The sequence below is a fragment of the Daphnia carinata genome, chromosome 3 (genome assembly GCF_022539665.2).
Source record: "Daphnia carinata strain CSIRO-1 chromosome 3, CSIRO_AGI_Dcar_HiC_V3, whole genome shotgun sequence".
NCBI classification, from domain to species: domain Eukaryota; kingdom Metazoa; phylum Arthropoda; class Branchiopoda; order Diplostraca; family Daphniidae; genus Daphnia; species Daphnia carinata.
In genome coordinates this window covers 1853384-1876279 of record NC_081333.1, presented here as the reverse complement: position 1 = coordinate 1876279, position 22896 = coordinate 1853384, and the positions used below count along the sequence as shown (strand labels likewise).

Here is a 22896-nt window from a genome sequence, read left to right as displayed (position 1 = left end):
GATAAGGCTCATCCGATGAATTTATAGACCCATTATAGGATCATATTGTCACCTTAGGGATGTTTGCCACTCTCAGTGAATTGTTTCTGGATGTCCCTAGCCAGAAACAGCTGTATCTGAAAAATATAAGGAGTGTGCTACAAGTCCGAATCATAACAAGTGAAACCAGGAGGTTAAGGAAGATAGTAACATTATGTCCACAAGGTACGTGGAAGGTTGTTATGTGCAAATGGATACTGCTGTGAAGCTGCACAAAGCTATTGTTCAAATGTTTGTGTTCCGAATTAGGGAAGCATAAAGAAATTCAAGCCGTTATTCAAATTTTATGTATGTTTTTTTGTCACTAGATGGCTTACTGCTACTAAAAATTCAAAACTGAAGCATGAAGTATATAGAAGGAGGAACACCAGCCAAACATCCTGAGCTACTGTTAAGCCATCTGTGGATATCTACTGTTTCCATATCTGTGGATTAGGTATGGCTCCTAATTTGATTGGTCGAAATCCAACGGATGCCGTTGATGATTTGGTAAGTATCTGTAACCATTATGAAGGCCTTGGCATTGGCCCTTGTACGTCTAAAATTAAATGTGTTTCCCCAAAACGAACACGTAGAAGAAGCTTGGCAGAGGAATGGACATGAAATACTCCTTAAGTATCATCGTCGTTCTTATTTAAATTAATTTATTTCTAGGGAATTTGAGTTAGTTTAAAAGATGCCAAGGGTGAGACGTGAAAAAAATGTAGTTCATGGTTAATATATAATGTAAGAACACAGGAGTACCAACACACGCAAAAGCGTCTGAGGTACACAGATTTTGCTCAATAGATGGCGGTGTTTCGAAATCGCCAGTACGTACCGTTGTTCCATAGTCCAACAGAGTTCACCAACAGGTGAACTCTCAACAGGTTTGTACGCTCAGTGACCGGAGCGTACTGGCGGTTCGGTACAACCAGTGCCACCTATGGAGCAAAACTCGTACTATCATCGTATTTACGAGAAATTTAGTGGATAAATCGTTGACTACCGTCAATTCAATGGGTTTAATTTAATCGTTATTTCGTTCGAAATTAACGATTGTTATCATCACTTAATTTTGAGGTATAAGTCATTTGCTCTAGAGCTACATCAAGGTTTAAAAAAAAAGAAAAATCACGAAAAAGTCGGGCATATTTTGTCGGGATTGTTTTGTATGCCACCATTTTGATTGTAGCCTACCCACGTTCGTCGAAATCCGAAAAAAGTTATATTAGAATTGGATGAGACTCATGAGAAATAATCAGAATTGAATGCTGATTCTAAATACAGCAAAAGTTTTCTCCGTAGATAGTGCAGTTTCTCCATAAAAAGCAGTCAAAATGATTTTAGTTCGGTTTCCTTCCCGAACGCCATCTATTAACTGAAAATCGTAAAAATAGGTTTCGATGCTGGAAATATCAAAATAGGGAGTAGAGAGAAATCCCATTGGGAAATTTTAAAAAGTGAACGAAACCGGATTGTCCACAAAATTTTTAAAAACTTTTTGATTTTAGCAATTTTTGGGTAAAATGCAAAAAGCGGTCTCAGCGCAAATGTTTGAACCTGAGTAAAGCAAAATCCGTTGGTCCTGTGCTAAAATGAAGTCGATTTTCGTGTCACCATTCAATTTCAAGTAAGATTTCTGTATATTCTGCTGTTGTTTGATTTTTTGCCAAACATGAAAAAGTGGGAAGGCTATAGCCTTCCCATTTTTGTCGAAATTTGCAAAAAAATGAAACCTCAAGGAATTTGATGAAAGTAACCAGAAATAATCAAAATTAAACGCTGATTCCGAATATAGTATTAGTTTTCCCCTAGGTTGTGCAGTTTCTGAATAAATCGCAACTTAAGTGATTATTGTTTGTTTTTCGTCGCCAGTGCCATCTGTTAGCAAGAATATAGTTAAAGTCGGTTCGATATGGAAAATATCAATCATACTAGGATCTAGACATGACTTAGGAGTAAAATAATATAATATGCGTATTCAAAGCTCAATTTATGCTAATTTTAGGCGAGTTGCATTGAATTTGTAATATTTGAATAATATTTCTGTTAACAGATGGCGCTGGCAACGAAAAACAAACTAAAATTACTTTGATTGCATTTTATTAAAAATTACACAATTAAGCAGAAAACTAATACTATATATATACCAGCTTTCAATTCTGACTATTTCAGGTGAGTTTCATTCGATTCTAAGCGATTTCACTTTTGTCGAAATTCCAAAAAAATGAAATCTCAAGGAATTTGATGAAACTTACCAGAAATGATCAAAATTAAACGCTGATTTGGAATATAGTATTAGTTTTTCCCTACGTTTTGCAGTTTCTAAATAAATCGCAATTTAAGTGATTTTTGTTTGTTTTTCGTCGCCAGCGCCATCTGTTAGCAAGAATATAGTTAAAGTCGGTTCGATACTGGAAATATCAATTATACTAGGATCTAGACATGACTTAGGACTAAAATAATATTATATGCGTATTCAAAGTTCAATTTTACTTATTGTAGGCGAGTTGCATCGAATTTTTTATATTTGAGTAATATTTTTGCTAACAGATGGCGCTGGCAACGAAAAACAAATTAAATTACTTTGATTGCATTTTAATCAAAAACTATACAATTAAGCAGAAAACTAATACTATATTTGGAACCAGCTTTCAATTCTGACTATTTCAGATGAATTTCATTCGATATCTAAGAGATTTCATTTTTTTCGGATTTCGAGAAAAATGGGAAGGCTATCTCACTTTTGTCGAAATTTGCAGAAAGATGAAATCTCAAGGAATTTGATGAAACTCACCAGAATTAATTGAATTAAACGCTGATTCCAAATATAGCAATAGTTTTCCCCTTCGTCGTGCAGTTTCTAAATAAATCGCAATTTAGGTGATTTTTGTTTGTTTTCCGTCGCTAACGCCATCTATTGGCAGAAATATCGTAAAAATCGGTTTTAGTGCCGGAAAAATCAATCAAATTAGAATCTAGACTGAATCTCTATCGGATAATTTAATAAAAGTGAGCGAAAATGGATTGTCTACAAGATTAAAAAAACTGTTGAATTTCTACTTAAGGCTGCAAAACAATATTACACATTTTTTTCAATACAACAACGAATACTAATCGTCTACCTTTAAAACTGCATCCCTTAAAAAAAAGCAAGTTCAAGGTTAATATTCGTGATCCTCGTTTAATTTGGTGTATAGATCTTTTGTTTTTAAAGCTACATTGAGGTTTCTTATAAAAAAAAACAATTACGAAAAAGTCGGCCTTATTTTGTTGGGCTTATTTTGTCGGGCTTATTTTGTCGGGCTTATTTCGTCGGGCTTATTCAGGGGTATGGCAATCCGTTTTTTCTGTTCTACTGATCGCCATCTAATGTATGTTTTATTATTATTTTATTATTAGCCTTTTTGCACAGAAGTATTTGTGTTAGAAATTAGAAAACAAGATGGCGTTTCTGCGCCTCTGTACTGTCGGCTGTTTCATTTGGCATGGCGTTGACGAGAGAGATAGACGTAATGGAGATCTCATTACATGAAAATTTCTACTTCGATTTCCTGTAATTTCAGGTATGTTTTAAACATAGATTTAACATAGATTTCTCCTTTTTTATGCTCAGTTATCTGAGCTTTACACATAGAAGCAAATCCGTACAAAGTTCTTACAGATCTTATGGGCAAAATTGAATCTGGAAGAAGTTTCATACCAAGCATTGAAAATTATTTAAGGGAGAACCTTGACTCCATTCTCGTTTGATTAACAGCATGTATTTCACATTGGTAATTCAAATTCAGCCAATTTTGCTTGCCAGCTTTGTAAAACATCTGCTTTCAAGAAAGTAATCGTTACATTTAATATTTTCCACAGTCTAACGATCTGAAAGAATTCTGACAATTATAGTGTTTTTCACTATTTATCGTTAACTGTATTGGTTTTGTAACTGTACTTTCAGGTCTCCAGGATGTACCGAATATGCTGCATTGGCCATGGGAGTCTTTATAACAAAAGGAATGTCACATGTATGTCATTAAGGTGGGATGAAGAAATGGTTTCATTGTGAATAAAAGATATCCAACTTCATTCTTGTGTTTGGTGAATTGTTACTCCATCCAACAAAACATGGGGAAGTTAAATTTGACATTGGGCTGTTTCCTTCACAGTGCTACCAGGTGACAAGATCTTGTGGCGATGAAGAGTTGTAATAAGTTTTTTACCAAGTAATTGTGTTTGACAGATTGTGAAGCGAAAGAGAATTTACTGTAAAGATTTTTACATTCTCTTTTTTGTTTTCATTTCACCAGTATAATTTGAATGTGGTAGTGTGATAGTGAAAAGGTATTTTTTTTTAATTATAGTTGATAGCTAAATTTCAAAGTGAAACTGCAAGTTCTGAGGTTAGCTATATTCTAAGTGTATGTTATGGTTTGGAATATGTCAAATAATAATTTAAAAAATACACATGAAAAAGTAAATTAAATAGAATTATTTTTATTGTCCCTCCTCCACCCTACATTCCGCCACTGTTTACATATTATACAATACATACATATTTGCATACATACATACATACATAAATATACAACTAGTTAACCCGTGGCTGCCAGGCCACGCAACCCGTAGGTTGCTGAAACTACATTAGCTACTCGTCGCGTCTGAAGGATGCCGACCAAGGGGGGACTTGTCCGAAGACAAGTCCGGGCTGGCACGGTGATAGAGGCCATTCCGGGAATGCACACCCCAGGCCGTTCTATCACCGTACCGAAAAAGAGAAGTCCCTACTGGTGCATTGCCTAAGTGCGCCTAAAGGCCTTGTGCCTTTAGGCGCACTGGCGACTGTTCCCCCCATGGCCATGGGGAAGAACAGCGCCCGGTTCCCTACAACCTACAAAAAAAATGGGAGCAAACGGGGTGGCAGCCACGGGTTAACTATACAATGCAACACAACATACAAAAATACATATAAGACAGTACCCGGGAAGTTCCACGACGACGTTACGTTCAATCGCCTTTTTTCCTGGATCTGATTGTCCCATCGTTGTGAGCCATAGGCGAACGATGGCGATAAGACGAAGACGTAGGCAGCGACGAAAACAGCGTCGAGGCGATAAGACGATGGCGAAGGCGAAGACGGCGATGAGGCGAAAGCGAAGACGGCGATGAGGCGAAGGCGAAGACGGCGATGAGGCGAAGGCGAAGACGGCGATGAGGCGAAGGCGAAGACGGCGATGAGGCGAAGGCGAAGACGGCGATGAGGCGAAGGCGAAGACGGCGATGAGGCGAAGGCGAAGACGGCGATGAGGCGAAGGCGAAGACGGCGATGAGGCGAAGGCGAAGACGGCGATGAGGCGAAGGCGAAGACGGCGATGAGGCGAAGGCGAAGACGGCGATGAGGCGAAGGCGAAGACGGCGATGAGGCGAAGGCGAAGACGGCGATGAGGCGAAGGCGAAGACGGCGATGAGGCGAAGGCGAAGACGGCGATGAGGCGAAGGCGAAGACGGCGATGAGGCGAAGGCGAAGACGGCGATGAGGCGAAGGCGAAGACGGCGATGAGGCGAAGGCGAAGACGGCGATGAGGCGAAGGCGAAGACGGCGATGAGGCGAAGGCGAAGACGGCGATGAGGCGAAGGCGAAGACGGCGATGAGGCGAAGGCGAAGACGGCGATGAGGCGAAGGCGAAGACGGCGATGAGGCGAAGGCGAAGACGGCGATAAGGTGAAAGCGAAGGCGAAGACGGTGATGAGGTGAAAATTAGGACTTTGTTTCTTGTTGGCCCTGCATAGCAGATGTTAAAAAAATCAGACTAAGGAATAAGATGCAGGGAAATCAAAGAAGAAAATATCTAGTAAAACAGAAAAGTCACGATATGGAAGACAATAGTGGGAAAGATGAATAAAGACAAATGTTTAAATCATAATAGTTGAACTAGTGGCTGTGAGCTGAAAACAGTACAATCCATCCTTTAGAGTCATCACATGTTCCTACATGGGAGGTTCATTGCAAATTCCCTAGCTTTAAATTAACAAAAATTGTTTCTGCTGTGCTCTGTCAAAGTACTGAGCGACAGGAAACTCCAAAAGCAAAAGAATACATCTACGAAAGCAGAGTCTGGGGCTTACTTGTATGCTATCTGCTGTTCTAGTTGTCATCACTTGTGACCATACCAGGCTTCCATCTGCCCAGGTCTAACAAAAATGCAAAAAATAATGCCTGGATAAGAATAATGGTTTTCTGTTACTTACTTTCCGATGTAGATGCACAAACCAATGGAAAAACTTTCAAAAATCACAGGGCAAAATTGCTTCCACCTTCACACAGATAAAATGGCTGACATGCAGACGACGGTAGCGTTCAATCCTATGGGTTTTAATCGAACACAGAAAACGATTGTTAAAATCTATTTTATAGGCATCCTGGAAAATTTACGTACACTCACACTGAATCATTGCTTTGATTTTTAAGTTAAAATGCTTTGTATGCAAATTTTACTGCTGTTAACAACTCTGAACTGAACAACTTCAGAAAAACAAAATGCTCAGCAAGAGGAATTCGACATTCGTAAGTCCCGCAAAATTTGAGGCTGGAACGAATTATTTTTATAGGCGAAATATAAGATACTCGATACTTTTTATTGTCACTTAATTGACACACGATCTCCACATAAACGTAAATTGTACTCGTACGTCGAGAATGTGATTCGTCGATTTTTTTCGCAGACTCGTTAGTATGGCTCCTTGGTTTCAACATAGACTGAATAAGGACTTTGTACAGTATATCGGCCTTAACTATAGGCCATTTGTCGGGGTGCAATGCTTCATTTTTTTTTACAGTTTAAAATTTTGTATTGATCAATCTCCACAAATTATACTTATGGAGCAGTCATCGACACAATGGATGAATGCATTCATTATTAATCGACAATCGTTGGTGGTGACCTGATTATTGCTTTATCGTCCACGACTTCTTGCCCTCCGTCTTGGTGTCCGGCGATTGCTTGGCTAATCCGTATTACATCCATCTAAATAATGATTAACAAAATATTACAAAAGGAAAAGAAAGTGTTTAATTAGGACACAAAGACCACCATCTACTTAAGACAATAGACCAAAATCAAGTTCAGCTGAACTGGAAGATGAGACGGATTCAAGGCAAACTCAACGGATGAACTGATGGAAATATTTAATACTATTTCTCAAAGAAAAAAAGCTTTCACTAGCTACCCACTGTTATTGCACTCTACTTTTGATGGGAGATGAGGGAAAACAATAACCACAGATGTAGATTAAGACAGTGGCAATATTTGTAACTTAGTCAGGTGATATCCCTTGATATTCATATAGTGTGCTTAAGAAACAACTTAGTTCATAGCATGAGAACAAATAAATGGTTTACACCTAAGAGCTTTTAATTTATAAATGTAGTATTGGACTTTTGCTATTTACTCAATTGCTTTGCTGTACATAGTACTATATTTTTTAAATAAAAAATTAAGCATTACAAGAAAATGCTTTTTTTCTTGCATACGGTTGCCCTGCAATGAAATCATGGTGTATACTAAAGACTGCTATTTCAGTATTATTTATGCTTCAATGTTACCAACCTGGATGTGAAAGGAACTGATAGTCCCCCAATTAATCATCAATGGTAGTTTGTTATCCTGTAGAAGCAATACAGGGTCGCTGGATCAGCAAAAAATTCGATCACATTTTCAATATGGCATAAATCACTGCAAGGAACTATTTTGTTGGAAATAAGATTCATTGTAATAGGTTCTGCTATTAAAAAATGTGGTGTGAATAGGGAATCATTTTATGATTACTTTTCAGCATAATACTTTCAAGCTCATTGAAGTTAGAAATTCAGTAGCTTGAGCCACTTCAGAAGCACATTTATCATCAAGCACATTCTACTAAATGCATTTATCCAAAGCAAGCATCTTCACATTTCAAATGGCTGTATGCAACAAATACCACCGGATACAACTGCAGACCACATGACAAGTACCATGGGATAAAGCGTACATGTGATGCAACCTGTGAAAAAAGTGAAATACATCTTATTACTTTGTTTGTGATATTTAAGCCACATCACTCAAACCAATTTATAAATTTACAGGCATGAAACTTTATCCATATCTGGTTGTAAAACGTGTATGGTAGACGCGTTCTTAAAACCTGAGAAATTTCTTGATATCCGAATACCAATCCAACTCCCGAAGTACGAAACTAATCACCTACCCCACAAAACACGGATCCAATTGATCCGAGTGCCTCGCTTACGACTGGTATTACGCCAGGATTTGGGTGGTTGTACTTGAACGCCACCTGACGTACAACTGTCTTTAGCGCCTCTTGAGGAGATAGATGTCATTCCGAGAAATGTCATGCCATCTATTAGTACCAAGTTAAGACCTTAGTTTTATCCCCGTCGGCCGATACCAGCAAGTCCTCCACGGTTTCTCTTCCTCTTGCAGTCTATGTTTAAATAAAGATACGAAGACGTAAATAGTAAAGCTACGAGAAATGAACCAAAAAATTAGTTCAGTTTCATTTTAAAGGGAACTAAAGTACACTAATTGCTAAAAATTTAATAAAAGAATTTTTAAAAAATTACTGATTTTGGTTCCTAAAGTCATCATTCTTCAGCCAATTTAAGTTCTGCCAAGTAGATTTGTATCCACAAATAAATGGCAAGCCTTCCATGGTCTACAAAATAAAATTATAAGTACACATTAATTAATGTACTTTGCAACAGACTTTGATACTAAATATATATAAATATTTGGTGAATTGCTTTTGTAACAACTTTTACCATTTTATCTGGGTACTTTTTCTGCAATAATTTTCATGTTTTCTGTGTTAAGACATTTGGCCAATTAAACACTCATTAATTAGCTTTCTGCCCACATAACATACCACATGCCTAAACAATGAGATAAATACATTAATTGAGGAAAACTTTAAATTCCCCAAAAATACCTTTCATGCTTTGTGTTCCTGTCCAGGAGCAACGTGACACTACCGAACAAGCAAGTTCCATTTTGGATTAAGTACCACCGCAAAATTACAGCCTTCTCTCAAATAAACTCATCCACATTACTTTTACCATGAAATAATAGTACATAAAGAAATTGTAAAATTTAAGAAATGTTCTTTACTAATCTTTCGAATATCTTAATCATCAATAATTCCTGGATGACGCAAACAAGGGTTGTTTAACTCTTGGCTGATAGACAACAAATGCACCGGAAGACTGCAACAAGATATGCATCATTGCCATGTCTCACAAAATACCGAAAATTAATTACCTTTCCCGCCTTTCCCCCACACAAGACGACTAAATTCATCGATTTGATGGTGTAACACGTTCCACTGTACCAATTTCTCTGCCACAGACCAATATTGATTGATTTGTTCAAGCAACACTGTCATACAGAATACAATTTGACCCATTTTTAGAATAAGCACCCCTTGTTCTCTAGTGTCTGGTTCATCCTTTAATTTAGCAATTTGGAGGTCCTGCATACCGTCTGGTGACGTAACTACTCATTGAAACCAAAATCGAGACAGATTATTGGTACAAAAAGTCAGGCTTAAAATACTAGTTAAAGTAGTAGTAAAAAAATACTAATCTTCCCGTAAATTAGGCGATTTTGAATAAGATTGAATCAAAATGATTTTATTGTTGAAATTTGAATAACTTATGAACTACAAGTCGCAAGTAAAAAAGGCTTACGTTACCATTAAATTTTGCATTAAAATCATGTATTTTCATAGCAACATCTAGGTTTTTGCAAAAAATAACAAAGGGGGGAAAATGCAGCCTATATTGATTTGTTTATTTTGATCTCGATTTTACCGTAAAAAATTGGGGCTAACAATTTAAGTTTTTAACCGTTTGGCTATCGGAATCTTCGGGAATACCGTGAGTTGCTGAATTTACGTCATGTCACCTTTTTGCCCCTCCCAATAGATGGCGAGGCCAATGTATACCTCACGTGCAGTGGTGCATTCTGCTGTACATTTGTTTGTTGAAATCGCCGGATTGTAAAGTTAATTGTTTGAATATAAAAATAAAGTAAACACTAAGTAGGTGTAAGGCTACATTCGTCTAGTTCTTAATATTTTGCAATACCTAACATTTCGTCATGAGGCGAAGTCTGCCGAATCTGCTTAATTCGTACCTAAAAGTTGGGCCAAAATCTAATTTGATCAGAACGGAGCACAGTGATAATTACCGCTCTTCGCAAATCAAAAATCAGCTTACTAAAGGTATCGCTACTGTATGTGTTTTTGCATTTTTGGGCGTGTATATAATTTTGTTTGTAGTTAAAACCAGGCACCCTGCCTCCATTTTCCAGCTGCCGATCCTTGACTCTGTTGTTCCATCACCAACAGTTCCTTTATCTCCCCCGGATACATTACTAGAAGCTGTAAAGTCTGCATATTCCATAAAAGAAATTTTTGAACTTGTATTGAAAGAGGAAAAAAATCTTGAAGAGAACCATTTAACGAAAATTTTTCGGTTGATACTTCAATATCAGAATGACAACAGGTATATCCTGTAAAAATTTCTTCCAGTTTTAATTAAATGTTTAAAAATATATATCTTAGGACTTGCTACAGTTCTGATGCTCTTCAAAACCATATAGGCTTCATTAAATTGTGCCAGCGGTTACTGAGAGTGGCTCCTAATATGACAGATCCAGCAGATTTAGTAGCTTGCCTGAAGACTCTGGTTTTTTGCCGGGTAGCTGGCGAAAGTCGAATCATGCAAACGCTTCTTCATTTACTCAAATCTAGAGTGAACGATCTGGAACTCCAGCAAGTCATTTTCTTGGATTTTTTGCTACGAAAGATCAAATCCCCTCTCGCAGATGCACTTGTTATAGCATTACCGGTAGTTTTTCAAACTCAGTTGGAAGCACAGCTTAATGCGGATAACATCAAAACCATGTGCGATAGTCTACGTTACGCGATAGACCGGCGAGCCCCGGCTCCTAAAATCAAATTTATTGCCGACAGTTTACTGTCTAGCTCCAACAAATGGGAGAACAGGGAAATCTGCAGTGTGATTTGGTCTATAAGCAAAATTCGATATTTACCTGATCATGGCATTTTGCCTTTACTGGAAAATGCACTTGATCAATTAGCAAAAAGAGTGAATCGTGTAGAACGAAAGGACTTGGAGAGAACTTTAGTCGCAGTAGGTGAAAACTACACTGGTAAAAGTCAATACTGGTATCACGAAGAGCTGTGCAACGCCATTGCCAAACGCATAGTACAGGAACAGTGGCCATTGTCTTCGACAAGCCCGATTGGCCGAACATTTGCTAAACTATCCTACGTCAATTTTGAGTTCCTGGACTATTATTCTAGTTTGATCGCTACCACTGACGAAAAGTTAACGATGCATCCACATTACTTGCTGGTACCCTTCGCAGTGGCAAATTACAGAACACCAACTTTTGAAAAAATGGTGGAACGGCTGCTAAAATATTCAGACGATAACATGGTAAATGCTTAATAGTTGTAGCAATGGAAAAATTACTAATTCGCGATTCTTCTTTATACCATTCAGGCAGTTAATAGATATCAACAATGGTTTCGATTTGCCATTGATTGCGCAACCCTTGGTTTCTATCCGCGACCGTTAATCAGCCAAATTTTCGAAGAATCTTTCGTCAAATCGCATTTTGGAAAGCAAGCTAGCCATCTCGACTGGTTACAGCTTGATGTTCTCAACCGTAGTGTCCGCTTAGAATGCCCAGAGTACGATGGACCATACCCTACCCCTGCGATAACGGAACAATGTCACAGAAAGATATACGAGGCAAATATGCACAAGGAGCAATTCGTTTCAGTCGAAAAAGCATTGCAAAGCGGTGTTGGAGGCTTGCCTTATGTAACGACTAGGTTATTAACCAAACATGGTCATTTTATTGGTACCTACTTGTTACCCGCAATAGCTGACATCCTGGATGTGGGTAACCATTTCTTTGACATTTAACAGATCACGTTATCGCCATGAGACCTGGTGGGTATCCTGTAGCCATCAACACAACGTCCCATGATCCTGATACAGTTCGCTACGTAGAAGACCTACACGGCACAACTGGATGTCAACTGTAATATTTAAAAATATTTTATAAATTTTATAGCATTACTATAGTACTTTTCGCGTTGACAGTGTTCTGGTAAAAGTATTCCGGGCGAATGCCTATGTAGTCAATGGGGATCGTTTACGTGGTATTTATGATCTCGAGCTTCGGACCCTTGAACGCGCAGGATATGACATTGTTCCTGTGAACCTAGGAAAATGGGAAGCCTTGCAAGATTACGAAAAGATCCCTTTTCTAATGCAGCAAGTTCGGTTAAAAGAAAAGGCATTGACCGTATGAAACAATCTGTGTGAATGTAGTGTTACCGATTAATATAAATTTGGAACGTCTAAAAATAAAATCGACTCTGAGTCTATTTTAATTAACTCGAAAAATTTGGTTAGTTTGTAGTAACACTTGTGACATTTAAACTTCGAAAGATTTCCATAGTCATAATACTATTTTCATAGTAAAACAGATGTCAGAAGTGGGATTTGAACCCACGCCCTCTATTGAAGACCAGAATACTGCTAACCGGATTGTTTACGGCAAGTTCTGAACTTGAGTCTGGCGCCTTAGACCGCTCGGCCATTCTGACATATCAATTGTAAAGCTTTTAAACAATTGATTCCGGGCTAGTTGAGAAAATTTCATCTGCTATTGCTAACAGGCTCCAACCTTATTTAGTTTCTCTTACACATTAGCATGTCTTACTGTTTTTCGCAATTGATGTTACCATTACAGCTTTTTTTTGGAGTTACAACAGATTATGATTTAGCCTTATTATAAGTAGTTGACCAGTTAATTCAAAGAAGACGGAATGACTGTTATGCTGGTGAACTGATGAAAAGAATGCAGAAAGATTAACTGTGTAAACAGCCTGATTCTAAAACAAAGGTTTGGCTCCATAAAAATCACTATGTTATAAAGTTAAAAATAAAAAGCACTTGAGTCTTACTGGCTATTGGCTTTGGTATACTTACTACTTTTGTTGCATTCTTTGTGAAACAAGCCTATCTTGTCGTTATTTTTGCCCCATTCTGTGTGCATTCGCTCCCGTGAGACGAATAATAGTGCAACGTACACTTTCTGGCATATCGATTTTAAAAGTCATGGCGTTAAATGGAATTTTCAACGTCACACACAATTTGTTTTTTTGTTTCGTACTTGTTTTGGTAGTAAATGAAGTAACAATACCCTGTTACTCCGTAAAGTGCCGCCAAAATCCGTGTTCATTACCATCTGTTCTTCCTTCTGCCTTGGGACTTTGGAAGTTTACACAACAAGAATCAACTAGCAATGATCTCAATCCGATGATGAATAACCATCTTAGGGATGTTTATTCTTCACCGCAGGATTATGAACATATGCTACCTGAGTCGTTAATCAAGCGCAAGAATATTCCCAATTACATGCTGGATATCTATGCTCAAAGGACTCACAAATTGGCCACCGGAATTTCTTACGACAATGTCAGAAATTACAGAGCTTTTTCAGGTTTTTAACAGAACTATTTACTTTCAACTAATCCCTCAAGCAATGCTTCTGTTTCTAGAAATGGAAAGTAATTATTTTGAAAGCATTTACCAGCGCAACAATTTTTCGATTGTTCACCATTTGCTATTCAACGTTACTGCTTTGCCAATAGAAGAACAGCTTCAAGAAGCAGAGCTAAAGCTTTGGGCTATTGTAAATTTTTCACCCGAAAATCTATTAGGTTAGTGAAAGAAAAAAGGTGCAAGTTCTCATTAGATATTGGAATGTGTTTTGTTATTCGTTAAGGAGTCAATAGACGGCTATTCCGGATTTACTTGATGAATGGCTATAATTACAATCCGTGGGACTTAGAGATCCTGGATTTTAAGTTCGTAATTGAGTCTAAAGAAATATGGCTTACCTTTAATGTGAGCCATGCTGTACAATGGTGGATGGAGAATAAAATCCAAATTCAAATGATACAAGTCCGCATCGACCCCCTGCATCCATCAGAGGTAAAATTCGGTTCCATTGACATAAGTCTTAGATCCATCGTTGGGGAAGAAACTGAGCCTCAATTAGTCGTCTATTCGGCAACAAAGAAACTTTCGGTAAACCTTTTAATTTAACAAGTTATTACAGAAGTTAACTGTTCCACGAAATATTCAAATAAAGATTCCTTTTGAAACTATCAGGACCCAGAGCACATGATTGCGAAAAGAGATGCGGACGTTTTTCTTGATAGGCGTCCTACAAACAGGGCTCAAAGGAAAACAAAATCAAGTCCAAATTGTCGGCGTCGGCCTCTGTACGTCAATTTTACTCAAATAAACTATGACCAGTGGATTATAGCACCCGAAGGATTCGAGGTGATAAGCACTTCATGTCATTACATTTCTTCAAAAACTTATTCAAGAATGTTTAGGCATACGAATGTGCCGGACGCTGCGATTTCCCGCTCAGTGATCATCTCACTCCTTCGAAACACTCCATTCTACAATCAATAATGCATGCTATTCAACCCGATAAAATAGGAAAGGTATGCTGTGTCCCAACCCGATTAGCACCGATCAGCTTATTATACTATGACGAACGAGGCATTCTCACCTATAAATACCGCTATGACGAAATGGTTGTGGCAGAATGTGGGTGTCGATAAATCTGACAGAAAATTTTTCTTAAGAATGATAAGCCATCTAGGAAACAAATGAAATGCATTAACATTCTAACATAACTTTATAGAAAAACAGTTTAGAAAATAAAAAGTTACCACCATTCAATTGTATTGTTAAGGGATGGATATGTATCAAAATCGACTTTTTTTTTACAGTTCATTGTGTTCTGGCTTCATATTTTGCTTGGGATTGAAGGTACTGGTATGGATATACAGACCTTCAGCTGTCTTCCATTGACAAGAAGAATCTAATCTCGTTAAACCAACAATTTCTAGTTGACCATTAATGGGTCTGCCATATGCATGTCCTGAAGGAAAAATAGAAAAAGATGATTATGAATCAGTTTGATTTAATTAGTATATACCTGAAGTTGCTAAGTAGACATTAGTGTCAACATGCCTGAAGACAACATTATCATCACGTTCCCAAAAGTCGCCATCACACACCACTTTCCAATAATCACCAGTATCACCAACACCTGCATTTGAAATTGAGTCTGACAATGTTTCTAGAGAAGATTCACAACAAATATTACCATTTTCACCAAATGCAGATACTTCTTGACTTCCGGAAAGAGGCGATGAGAATAAGTGTGAATGAAGAAATTTCCTTGTAGTTAAATGATGAAACCGAATGGTGGATCCACATTCAATGGGTTCACTGTTTTTAGAAAATCTTTTCATATTCTACATTTACTTGAATATTATTGATACCATACCCTCTCTTACATGTCTTATTCACAGGGCCAAGAATTGCCCAATGTGAATTGACATCATCTGTGGTATCTGTTCCTGTAACTGACTGTTGCCCACTACCAGAACCATATTTAACATCATGAGAATGTAACCGAATCTTGTATGCCAAATTCTGAAGCTTTATTGCTGAACCACATGTAACATACTGGCCGGCACGTCCTGTAACAATAACGAATATAGCAAATATAAACAACTTAACTAACTCCAATAAAGTCATTTACAGTGTTACCTGCTACAATATGGACACACATTAAAATAAATAAAGTAAGTTTAATAAGGGTGGTAATCATTTTGACAAAAAGTGTACACGAACTATATAATGTTGCTAAACGAACTGTCTACTTAAAATTAAGTCCACGAAGAGCTTCTCTATTGGTCACTGTACCGTTGCTATGGTGATTGGTGATGACTGCATAATACACCACACGGCCACGGCTTTGAGGCCAGCAAAGTTTACTAATTATTACTTGCAAATAATTTTGCAACAAAAGCAGTACAACAATGTTGAGCTTGAAAAACGGCTATAAATCAAATTTGTTTTTGAAATACTGCATTATTGTTTAATAGAAACCTAGTTTTAAAATAGCCTTCTTTGCAGAATGCTTTCTTCAGTGACCACTTGTCTCTGCTCTACCCGCTAAGAAATGAACGCCCAAGGACTCACGGTTTTACGATTGGCCTTGTAGACATCCACCTTTTGCAAGGAAAAACAAGGAGGCCTTTGTTAATAGTAAGCAATGCCATAACAGTGTCGCGTGTTAAGTAAAGTGTTCCTATGTAAAGAAAACAATTTCGAGTGTCTTACGCAACCAAAATACTAGTAAAATCATCAACACCCTCGATTCATCCTCTTGTGTGACTTTCGCTGCAACGAGAACTTAATTTAGATTCGATTTCGTGTTACTTCCAACTTCTACCAAATGGTGTTCGGAATCATGTCTAGTCAACAGCAACACGAAATGGTAATCTACCCATTCTCGGGTCTACGTTTCTTTTCGTTATGCTGTTAGATCATTCTCTTATCAAATGTACGATATAGGGTAAAACTATCGCCCAAAAGGACCCTAAGTCGGGTGCCCTTCTATTTACGTGTTGAAGCCCTGTGTTCAATTTTATTCACTTTTTCCCAATTCAAGCCAATAAAAAAAATAGCTTGTGTTTGTGGGCAAAGATGTCCCAGAATATTTTTGCCCAAAATATGATTACTGTTATCCTAAGCATAATATTTAAATTAGATTTTTAATTCCATCAGCCAGTGGTGATAATGATGTCAAGGTAGTTTGAATTAATAACTAACTTAAATTGACTTTCTTTCTTGCTTTTCTTTTCTAATTTTCATAGTCTTTATTAAACAGCTAATATATTTCAGTGAATCAAAATTGGAATTTGTTCCGAGAAGATACGTGTTAAAACTTTTTCGATCTCGTTTCGATGTGTCCCAAAAGAAACTTATTGCTGGTATTCCAGCAATGGAATATATATACTCCCTTCGTGTGGAGTAACGCCAAATGGAACTGCGCAGTTTTAGATAGCCTTTGGAAAGTCTGTGTGGCGAGGCGCTCACGGACTAGAGCTAGAAATGGTTGCTACTTTTATCGACCAAAGTTCGGTTCGCTTTCGACAGTGCGTAGTTGGACTACCCAGCAGACACGACCGGCCGGTCAGAGGTGGGGGAAGAAATGATTCGAAACTGCGTAGCGCTAGGACACGAAAGCTAGAATTTAAGGCTCCGTCTAATGGTCATTTCGTTAAGTATGTGTCGCTAATTGCTCTTACTTTTACAAGGAAGACATTCGAGGCATTCGCTGATCTTTAGATAATTTTACGGATTTTTTAAATTTCATTTTTCTTTTAAAGGACGAATCGGTGAATGCTAGTTCAGGTGTCAACAGCAAACGCGGACGGAAACCTGGTCGCAATTCTAATAAAAACGGCGACCACAAGGGCGACATGAAAGCTAAACTTGGTAAAGATCCTTTATTATACAGTGTGCCGCTCAACGTAAATTTGCATTCGCAATAATTCTATTGATTTAGTATCAATAACCTTCTCATGTAGAATCAGAGGGAAACAGTTTGGCATGGGGTTTTGTCTCTTTTCTATATGTTCAGTAGATGAATTCATATACATACGCATTTGCTTGCCGATGCGTACACCTTCCCAACGCGTGTCCACCGATCAATCTCCTGTGTCCTCCTCCCCGTCTCTCGCTTTTGAGTTAAACGTTAGCACATGCAAAATCAATGAATATTTTGATAATAATTTTTATTTTTCCACCTACCTATTGGATAACAGAGAGGAGCCGACAGAGTGCCAGGGAATGCCGAGCTAGGAAGAAACTGCGCTACCAATATCTGGAGGAGCTCGTAACCCACCGCGAGCGCTCCGTTCTGGTTTTGAGAAGAGAATTGGACCAAGTAAGTTGTGTATTATTTCATTTGAACGTCCATAAAATGGTGAATGATGATAGTGCAATTTACGATGTTGTTGGTCCCTTGGTGGTTTCGTAGCGCATTTTAATTTAACCAGCTAGGATTAACGTGGGCGTTCCCGAAATTGCAAGCGGAACCGCCCGTCTCCTTCGGGACCTGGAGATCATTAATCAAAAGCCGGCACTCAGATCTTTGTCTATTGGACTTGTTTACAGTATCGTCAATGGTGCATTGATATGGACGATGGAAAAATGCCGGAAGGAATCGAACGTCTAGTAGAGGAGGTTCGCCGAGAGCGTGATTTGCAGATCCAAATGAATCAGTTGAATGCTGCTTCTCATACTCCTCGGCCACCTACACGTTCCGACGAAACCGATATGATCGAATCTCCATCCTAAAGAACCCACGCCATTTTCGTCCATTCAATTTCAAGACGACGACACCTTTCTAGACGATTGACAAAACTTGTTCTCCTCACTATCTTGTACAATACCCTACATAACGGTGCAATGGCATATTACACAGACCTTCTACAATGTGCGATTTTAATTTTGTTTTTAGGATTTTTTTTTTTTTGCGAAGAGATTGTATGATTTCAAAGATTATTTTTAAAGTTCGAACATTCCATATTTCCAAGAGACTCAATACCATGAATATTAGGTAAATAGTTTCATTCTATCATGTTCGGTATCACTACAACTTGGGAAATGACTAAGGGTTGGGATGGCTTTGGGCATGGACTGTACAATTATTGGCTAACTATTTAACTTTTTTTAAAGAAAAATAAGAGCCCAATATCTGGAATCTCCAGGGTTTATCAATCCAACTTCTTTTCATAAAATATGCTAAAAAATTCAAATGTAACTAATATTGCCTACCAGTTGGTTAATGATGGGGTTTCATCAACAAATTCCTGAGCATTTCATAAGAAGCGTTGATGATACCCCAGCTGATGAGAGCTCGTGTGTAATTTATGTGGACGCCAAAAAACATCTTGCGGAGAGAGCGTTCCCGCTCCTCGTAGACAATCCGGCTCGCTTTCCATAAACTATTGAACGGCCCTCCCACTGTGCATTGCATATGCGACTTGACGACGTTCACCGGATAAAACACGGTGCTAATGAATGCTCCGACCTGCAAAACACGAAAAACTTAGCGAAACGTCAAATTGTAAAAGCCAAACGGCTTTGAAAAAAAAAAAGTACTACCATTGCTCCACAGCAAAAATCTGATAATAGCTTTCCTGTCCAATGATCTTGACTTGGCATACGGTGGCTTATCTCTTCTCTGAGCGTAAAGAAAAGCGCATTGCTGATGCTGTTTCGCAACAATATTGGAGTCAATCCTCGATAGTATTCTCTGAAGCCGTATTGGCGAAGGTCAGCAAAGGCATGTGCTGTGTTTTTGAACCTTTGATTGTAGTGGCTGTCTTGGAGGAGCATCTGAATCCTCTCAAATGGAGCAAGTACTGCCTCTGTAAGACCAGCTGCAGCTGCTGCAGTAGAATTCTTAATGTGTGTATTCCAGTGTGGCACCATTGAATTCAGTACTTGCTGATAGTGATTGTACATCCCAAACATGATGGACACTGATATTGTTTTCTGACACAAGGGAGGCAAAATGCCTCGGTATAGGAAGCGAAAACCTTCTGATTTAAGCTGCATGAAGGCTGTCTTTGTATGCATGCCATGAAGCATCTAAAAAAAAAAAAGAAAAGTAGTAAAGCTACCCACGTAACAAATGGCAAGTTGTTAATACCTGACGAAACATGACTTTGTTTATTGGAAAAGTGACTGTGATGTTGATGAAGGCCGCTCCCCAGCCACACACAAATTCCCTCCATTCTGGGTGGGGGATTTTGTATGCATCTAAGAAGTGTTCTTTTCTGTGTTCATTCCGGCTCTTTGCCATTTTATTGTAACATGCACGTTTGATTTGAGAATACAAGATTTACAACCAGCATCTGGAAACCACATCTTCTTGCATTTTTACAGGCGACCAACATTAATTAATGCTGTACATTTCGAAAGGGGAAAAAATAATACTTTTTTATAAAATATTATGAGGAGTAATGCAATCGTTCATTAATGCTAAAAATATAATTGACGGTCGAAAGTAGAACGAGTCTGCCTGAACACAAAATGCAGACAGCTAGTCGCAGAATCAAACGAATAGTACTGTGTGATCCCACCAGGAGGACAGGAAAAAACCAGAGAAGGGATTTCGATTCACTTAAAATATTAAAAACAAATGAAAATAAGGAATCGTGTACTTCCAACGGTGCACAGCGATACATAGGGCGCTTCAACCACCACAGAAGATGATCTGATACATTTTCAAAACTACAGCAGGAATTTAAAACCACTCGACGACGAAAAAGGCTGGTCAACATCGCGGACAAGCGGTGCCTGCAAAATGGAATCGTAGAAATTCGGCGGAGAAAAGCAAAAAGAAAGAAAAAATCGTCGACACTACCCAAAGCCGACGATCGCAAAAAGCTAAACATTTGCACTTCTCCAAAGCAATACCTAAATCTTGTCTATAGTCACAGTTAAGATTTCTTTTTGTTTGTTTGTTGTTCACACTCTCTCCCGAAGTGCTACACCGTGCCCTAAATGTAAAAATGTAAACAAAATGAAAATCCACTCTTCAAAACCTGTGTCGCGGAATTTTTTTTTTTTACGGATGAAGACATTATTCGTCATACAACAATACAAGCTAGTTTAAACGGATGGGGTTTTGGACCGAAACGAGGCGAATCAAGTGTATAAGTGTGTGTGTGTGTGAAGGATGGGAAGAAAGATAAAGATAAATTTTCGGGGGGTCCTGTAGCAATCACAATAAATGATGTGCTTCGTTTAAAGTTGAGGGAGTTGCTCAATGGGGGTTGCGAATCTGAAATCCTCAGGAAAGAGCTCCGCGGCACGTGGGTACATCAACTTGTACGACTGGCGGATGGTGACGTCGGCCACGCCAGCTATATCACCAATTTCCTTCTGTGTTTTTTTAGATTTGTCGTCTGATGCCTGAGACGCCATATATATAGCAGCGGCAGCCACTGAGATCGGTGAACGACCAGGGACGATATCGAGCTCGACCGCTTTTCGAGCAATGTGCGATGCTGCTCGCTGTACCATAGTAGGCAATCCTAAAATAAATATTCGTTTGTAGGAGAGGTCGCTTTGTTTCTTGATAAACCGCAATAGTACTTACCAAGATTAGAGCAGAAACGAGACATGAAGTCGGCTGTAGTGATTATGTCGACTGAGGTTTCGAGTGCCTTTAGGATGAGCTTGAAACACCTTCCGATCTCTTTTTTGCTGATCTTACTGACGGCACAGATCTCTTTGAAAGTTCGCGGGACACCTTCTTGCCTATTATTATTTAAAAGTATAAATCTTATGTGAATAGGTCTTCTTATTTGCATGTTCTATGGAAAAATGCATACCTGCATGAAATATATAAGCATGCAGAGGCAATGGCATCATTGCTACGTCCTTTCAAATTTTTGCCATCATGGACCTGCTTGAACAGATTGTTGGCTCTGTCGACAATAGTCCTAGGTAGGTTGATCCTGTCTGCCATGTTGCTGATTTCTTTGAAGGCATTGACAAGGGCACGGTCAGAACTGCTCATCTAATTTTACATAAACTTGTCACAATTCCATTTCCAAGTTAAAGCTATTAGTATTAAACATACAGTCCGTCTGTTTTGATACTTTGCCACACCATGCTCATCAAAAGAGGCACTGCCAGTACCAGGACCAATCATTGTGGACAGATCTGTCCCATTTAGTAAAGCATTTTCAGCTCCACCAACACGAGAAGGGTCTGCATTAGCCTTTTCATTACTGAATGTTCGCCATTCGGAACCCACATCAATAACCCTGAAGAAACCAACAATAGATAAACCAATGGTCACAACACAAAATTGTTTTTCAACTGGTCACCAACCTGTCTCCAACAACAAGTCCACATTCTGAACAAATTTGATCGCCAGCTCGATAGTCCTCAATCAAAGGAGCGTCGGGATGTGCAGAGCAACAAATTTTGATACCACCTCCATCACCCCTGTAAAACATAGAATAAAATAATTTACTTGTTGTTTTTTCGAATAGCACAACGAAACACAAACACTGACCGAGAATTTGACGCCATTGTTCGCGGGAGAAAGGTAACAGACAACTAAATCACTATGCAAGCCCGCTGGGGTGTTGTGTACGTTACGTTTCACTATAGGCTATTGCTTTTTTGCAGAGATGGCGCTAAAAATCAAAACAAATCCCTTTTCTCAGATCCCCTACCCCTGTCCGTGGTTTGGAACATGGTTTGGAAATTGGAGTTGGAAGTTTTGACCAGCACGGAAGTATAAGAAAGATAAATAATTAGCGAGAAGATAAAAAAATAAACTTTTACGTGTGCTACCTTTATGTAAGAATCATTGGCATGCGCGAAAAGAACAATAAAGATAAAACATCTATGTGAAACGTGACTGCAACGATTATTATAATTCCTACAAAATGAAAAAATATATTCCTTGATTTAGGATAAATAAAAAAAAATGGTAATTAAAACATGCAAACAATGGATTTTAACATAAACTTCAAACAGATACAAAGTGAAAACTTTTGTCCAAAGATGATTTTACCCTACGAACTCCAGGAAAATGAAGGATCTAAAAAACCGCTAAAGCCAAATATATTTGATATGCCTTTGATTCAGTTATCATATTTTAATATTTTTAAAGAATCAAGCTCCCTAATGCCCTTAAACCACTTGCGACGATTGCAACGCCGATCAAGTAATGATAATTAAACATGGATTCGATTCATGCAAGAAAATTTCACCAAATAAGCAGAAGCGTATAAGATATGAATCGATGTATATATATTTTAGATTGAGCGCAACAGCACCAACAACACGGGCAATTTGTTTTTTTTACA

At 38.3% G+C, this 22896-nt stretch overlaps 6 protein-coding genes, 2 long non-coding RNA genes and 1 other non-coding gene across 14 annotated transcripts; 3 read left to right on the top strand and 6 right to left on the bottom strand.

Annotated features, from left to right (window-relative positions):
* Positions 1 to 5658: 5658 nt before the first annotated feature.
* Positions 5659 to 6327, bottom strand: LOC130693772 (uncharacterized). The gene is made up of 3 exons (XR_009001758.1): positions 6259 to 6327; positions 6136 to 6201; positions 5659 to 5791 (listed from the first exon to the last, which is right to left on the bottom strand). It is a non-coding gene; the product is annotated as an uncharacterized LOC130693772 (long non-coding RNA).
* A 1109-nt stretch (positions 6328 to 7436) lies between these two features.
* LOC130693769 (uncharacterized) lies at positions 7437 to 9234 on the bottom strand. 2 transcript variants are annotated; one of them, XR_009001755.2, is made up of 6 exons: positions 8828 to 9234; positions 8630 to 8721; positions 8130 to 8490; positions 7851 to 8049; positions 7617 to 7791; positions 7437 to 7547 (listed from the first exon to the last, which is right to left on the bottom strand). It is a non-coding gene; the product is annotated as an uncharacterized LOC130693769 (long non-coding RNA). The 2 variants fall into 2 exon arrangements; XR_009001756.2 differs by having other exon boundaries at positions 8254 to 8490.
* Positions 9235 to 10013: 779 nt separating this feature from the next.
* On the top strand, positions 10014 to 12472 carry LOC130693710 (uncharacterized). Of its 2 annotated transcripts, none has more exons than XM_059494687.1 (6): positions 10014 to 10287; positions 10345 to 10570; positions 10630 to 11530; positions 11597 to 11960; positions 12029 to 12136; positions 12220 to 12472. In XM_059494687.1, the coding sequence occupies exons 1-6, from the start codon at positions 10164 to 10166 to the stop codon at positions 12414 to 12416; spliced, it is 1920 nt and encodes a 639-aa protein (XP_059350670.1). In that variant the 5' UTR covers positions 10014 to 10163; the 3' UTR covers positions 12417 to 12472. The 2 variants fall into 2 exon arrangements, with proteins under 2 accessions (XP_059350670.1, XP_057372883.1); XM_057516900.2 differs by having other exon boundaries at positions 10015 to 10287; positions 12029 to 12143; positions 12206 to 12472.
* Positions 12473 to 12595: 123 nt separating this feature from the next.
* Positions 12596 to 12714, bottom strand: Trnal-caa (transfer RNA leucine (anticodon CAA)). The gene is made up of 2 exons: positions 12677 to 12714; positions 12596 to 12641 (listed from the first exon to the last, which is right to left on the bottom strand). It is a non-coding gene; the product is annotated as a tRNA-Leu (tRNA).
* Positions 12715 to 12966: 252 nt separating this feature from the next.
* LOC130693719 (bone morphogenetic protein 10-like) lies at positions 12967 to 14751 on the top strand. Its single transcript, XM_057516910.2, has 5 exons — positions 12967 to 13613; positions 13672 to 13833; positions 13899 to 14203; positions 14288 to 14461; positions 14518 to 14751. Exons 1-5 carry the CDS (start codon positions 13229 to 13231, stop codon positions 14749 to 14751), a joined length of 1260 nt encoding a protein of 419 aa, XP_057372893.1. The 5' UTR covers positions 12967 to 13228.
* LOC130693744 (stromal cell-derived factor 2-like) lies at positions 14639 to 15896 on the bottom strand. Of its 4 annotated transcripts, XR_009420655.1 has the most exons (6): positions 15752 to 15896; positions 15486 to 15681; positions 15312 to 15427; positions 15132 to 15245; positions 14863 to 15074; positions 14639 to 14788 (listed from the first exon to the last, which is right to left on the bottom strand). XR_009420655.1 is itself a non-coding variant. In XM_059494507.1 (5 exons), the coding sequence occupies exons 1-5, from the start codon at positions 15810 to 15812 to the stop codon at positions 14917 to 14919; spliced, it is 654 nt and encodes a 217-aa protein (XP_059350490.1). In that variant the 5' UTR covers positions 15813 to 15896; the 3' UTR covers positions 14863 to 14916. The 4 variants fall into 4 exon arrangements, 2 of the variants coding, with proteins under 2 accessions (XP_057372922.1, XP_059350490.1); XR_009420654.1 differs by having other exon boundaries at positions 14648 to 14788; positions 15132 to 15427; XM_059494507.1 differs by lacking the exon at positions 14639 to 14788 and having other exon boundaries at positions 15303 to 15427.
* Positions 15897 to 16279: 383 nt separating this feature from the next.
* Positions 16280 to 18494, top strand: LOC130693756 (cAMP-responsive element-binding protein-like 2). Its single transcript, XM_057516956.2, has 4 exons — positions 16280 to 16484; positions 17380 to 17488; positions 17818 to 17939; positions 18170 to 18494. Exons 1-4 carry the CDS (start codon positions 16443 to 16445, stop codon positions 18350 to 18352), a joined length of 456 nt encoding a protein of 151 aa, XP_057372939.1. The 5' UTR covers positions 16280 to 16442; the 3' UTR covers positions 18353 to 18494.
* A 116-nt stretch (positions 18495 to 18610) lies between these two features.
* Positions 18611 to 20083, bottom strand: LOC130693733 (mitochondrial nicotinamide adenine dinucleotide transporter SLC25A51-like). Its single transcript, XM_057516926.2, has 3 exons — positions 19713 to 20083; positions 19163 to 19651; positions 18611 to 19088 (listed from the first exon to the last, which is right to left on the bottom strand). Exons 1-3 carry the CDS (start codon positions 19863 to 19865, stop codon positions 18840 to 18842), a joined length of 891 nt encoding a protein of 296 aa, XP_057372909.1. The 5' UTR covers positions 19866 to 20083; the 3' UTR covers positions 18611 to 18839.
* Positions 20084 to 20205: 122 nt separating this feature from the next.
* On the bottom strand, positions 20206 to 22240 carry LOC130693767 (transcription initiation factor IIB-like). Its single transcript, XM_057516971.2, has 6 exons — positions 22095 to 22240; positions 21908 to 22024; positions 21654 to 21840; positions 21403 to 21590; positions 21168 to 21328; positions 20206 to 21102 (listed from the first exon to the last, which is right to left on the bottom strand). Exons 1-6 carry the CDS (start codon positions 22109 to 22111, stop codon positions 20813 to 20815), a joined length of 960 nt encoding a protein of 319 aa, XP_057372954.1. The 5' UTR covers positions 22112 to 22240; the 3' UTR covers positions 20206 to 20812.
* Between the last annotated feature and the right edge of the window lie 656 nt (positions 22241 to 22896).

Bases quoted from the DNA above. Each gene is read 5' to 3' on its own strand.
- LOC130693719 (XM_057516910.2), top strand. From the start codon at position 13,229: ATGGCGTTAAATGGAATTTTCAACGTCACACACAATTTGTTTTTTTGT. The intron at 13,834-13,898 runs GTTAGTGAAAGA...TTATTCGTTAAG, and splicing joins TTCACCCGAAAATCTATTAG to GAGTCAATAGACGGCTATTC. The intron at 14,204-14,287 runs GTAAACCTTTTA...TGAAACTATCAG, and splicing joins CGGCAACAAAGAAACTTTCG to GACCCAGAGCACATGATTGC.
- LOC130693756 (XM_057516956.2), top strand. From the start codon at position 16,443: ATGGTGTTCGGAATCATGTCTAGTCAACAGCAACACGAAATG. The intron at 16,485-17,379 runs GTAATCTACCCA...TTTCTTTTAAAG, and splicing joins GTCAACAGCAACACGAAATG to GACGAATCGGTGAATGCTAG. The intron at 17,489-17,817 runs GTAAAGATCCTT...ATTGGATAACAG, and splicing joins CGACATGAAAGCTAAACTTG to AGAGGAGCCGACAGAGTGCC.
- LOC130693744 (XM_057516939.1), bottom strand. From the start codon at position 15,812: ATGATTACCACCCTTATTAAACTTACTTTATTTATTTTAATGTGTGTC. The intron at 15,682-15,751 runs GTAACACTGTAA...TTATTGTTACAG, and splicing joins GTGTGTCCATATTGTAGCAG to GACGTGCCGGCCAGTATGTT. The intron at 15,428-15,485 runs GTATGGTATCAA...TTCTAAAAACAG, and splicing joins AATAAGACATGTAAGAGAGG to TGAACCCATTGAATGTGGAT.
- LOC130693767 (XM_057516971.2), bottom strand. The intron at 21,841-21,907 runs GTTGGTGACCAG...TGGTTTCTTCAG, and splicing joins GGACTTGTTGTTGGAGACAG to GGTTATTGATGTGGGTTCCG. The intron at 21,103-21,167 runs GTAAGTACTATT...TATTTATTTTAG, and splicing joins TCGTTTCTGCTCTAATCTTG to GATTGCCTACTATGGTACAG.
- LOC130693733 (XM_057516926.2), bottom strand. From the start codon at position 19,865: ATGGCAAAGAGCCGGAATGAACACAGAAAAGAACACTTCTTAGATGCA. The intron at 19,652-19,712 runs GTATTAACAACT...TTTTTTTTTTAG, and splicing joins ACAAAGTCATGTTTCGTCAG to ATGCTTCATGGCATGCATAC. The intron at 19,089-19,162 runs GTAGTACTTTTT...CGTGTTTTGCAG, and splicing joins ATTTTTGCTGTGGAGCAATG to GTCGGAGCATTCATTAGCAC.
- LOC130693710 (XM_057516900.2), top strand. From the start codon at position 10,164: ATGAGGCGAAGTCTGCCGAATCTGCTTAATTCGTACCTAAAAGTTGGG. The intron at 10,288-10,344 runs GTATCGCTACTG...TTTTGTTTGTAG, and splicing joins CAAAAATCAGCTTACTAAAG to TTAAAACCAGGCACCCTGCC. The intron at 11,961-12,028 runs GTACCTACTTGT...GACATTTAACAG, and splicing joins CAAACATGGTCATTTTATTG to ATCACGTTATCGCCATGAGA.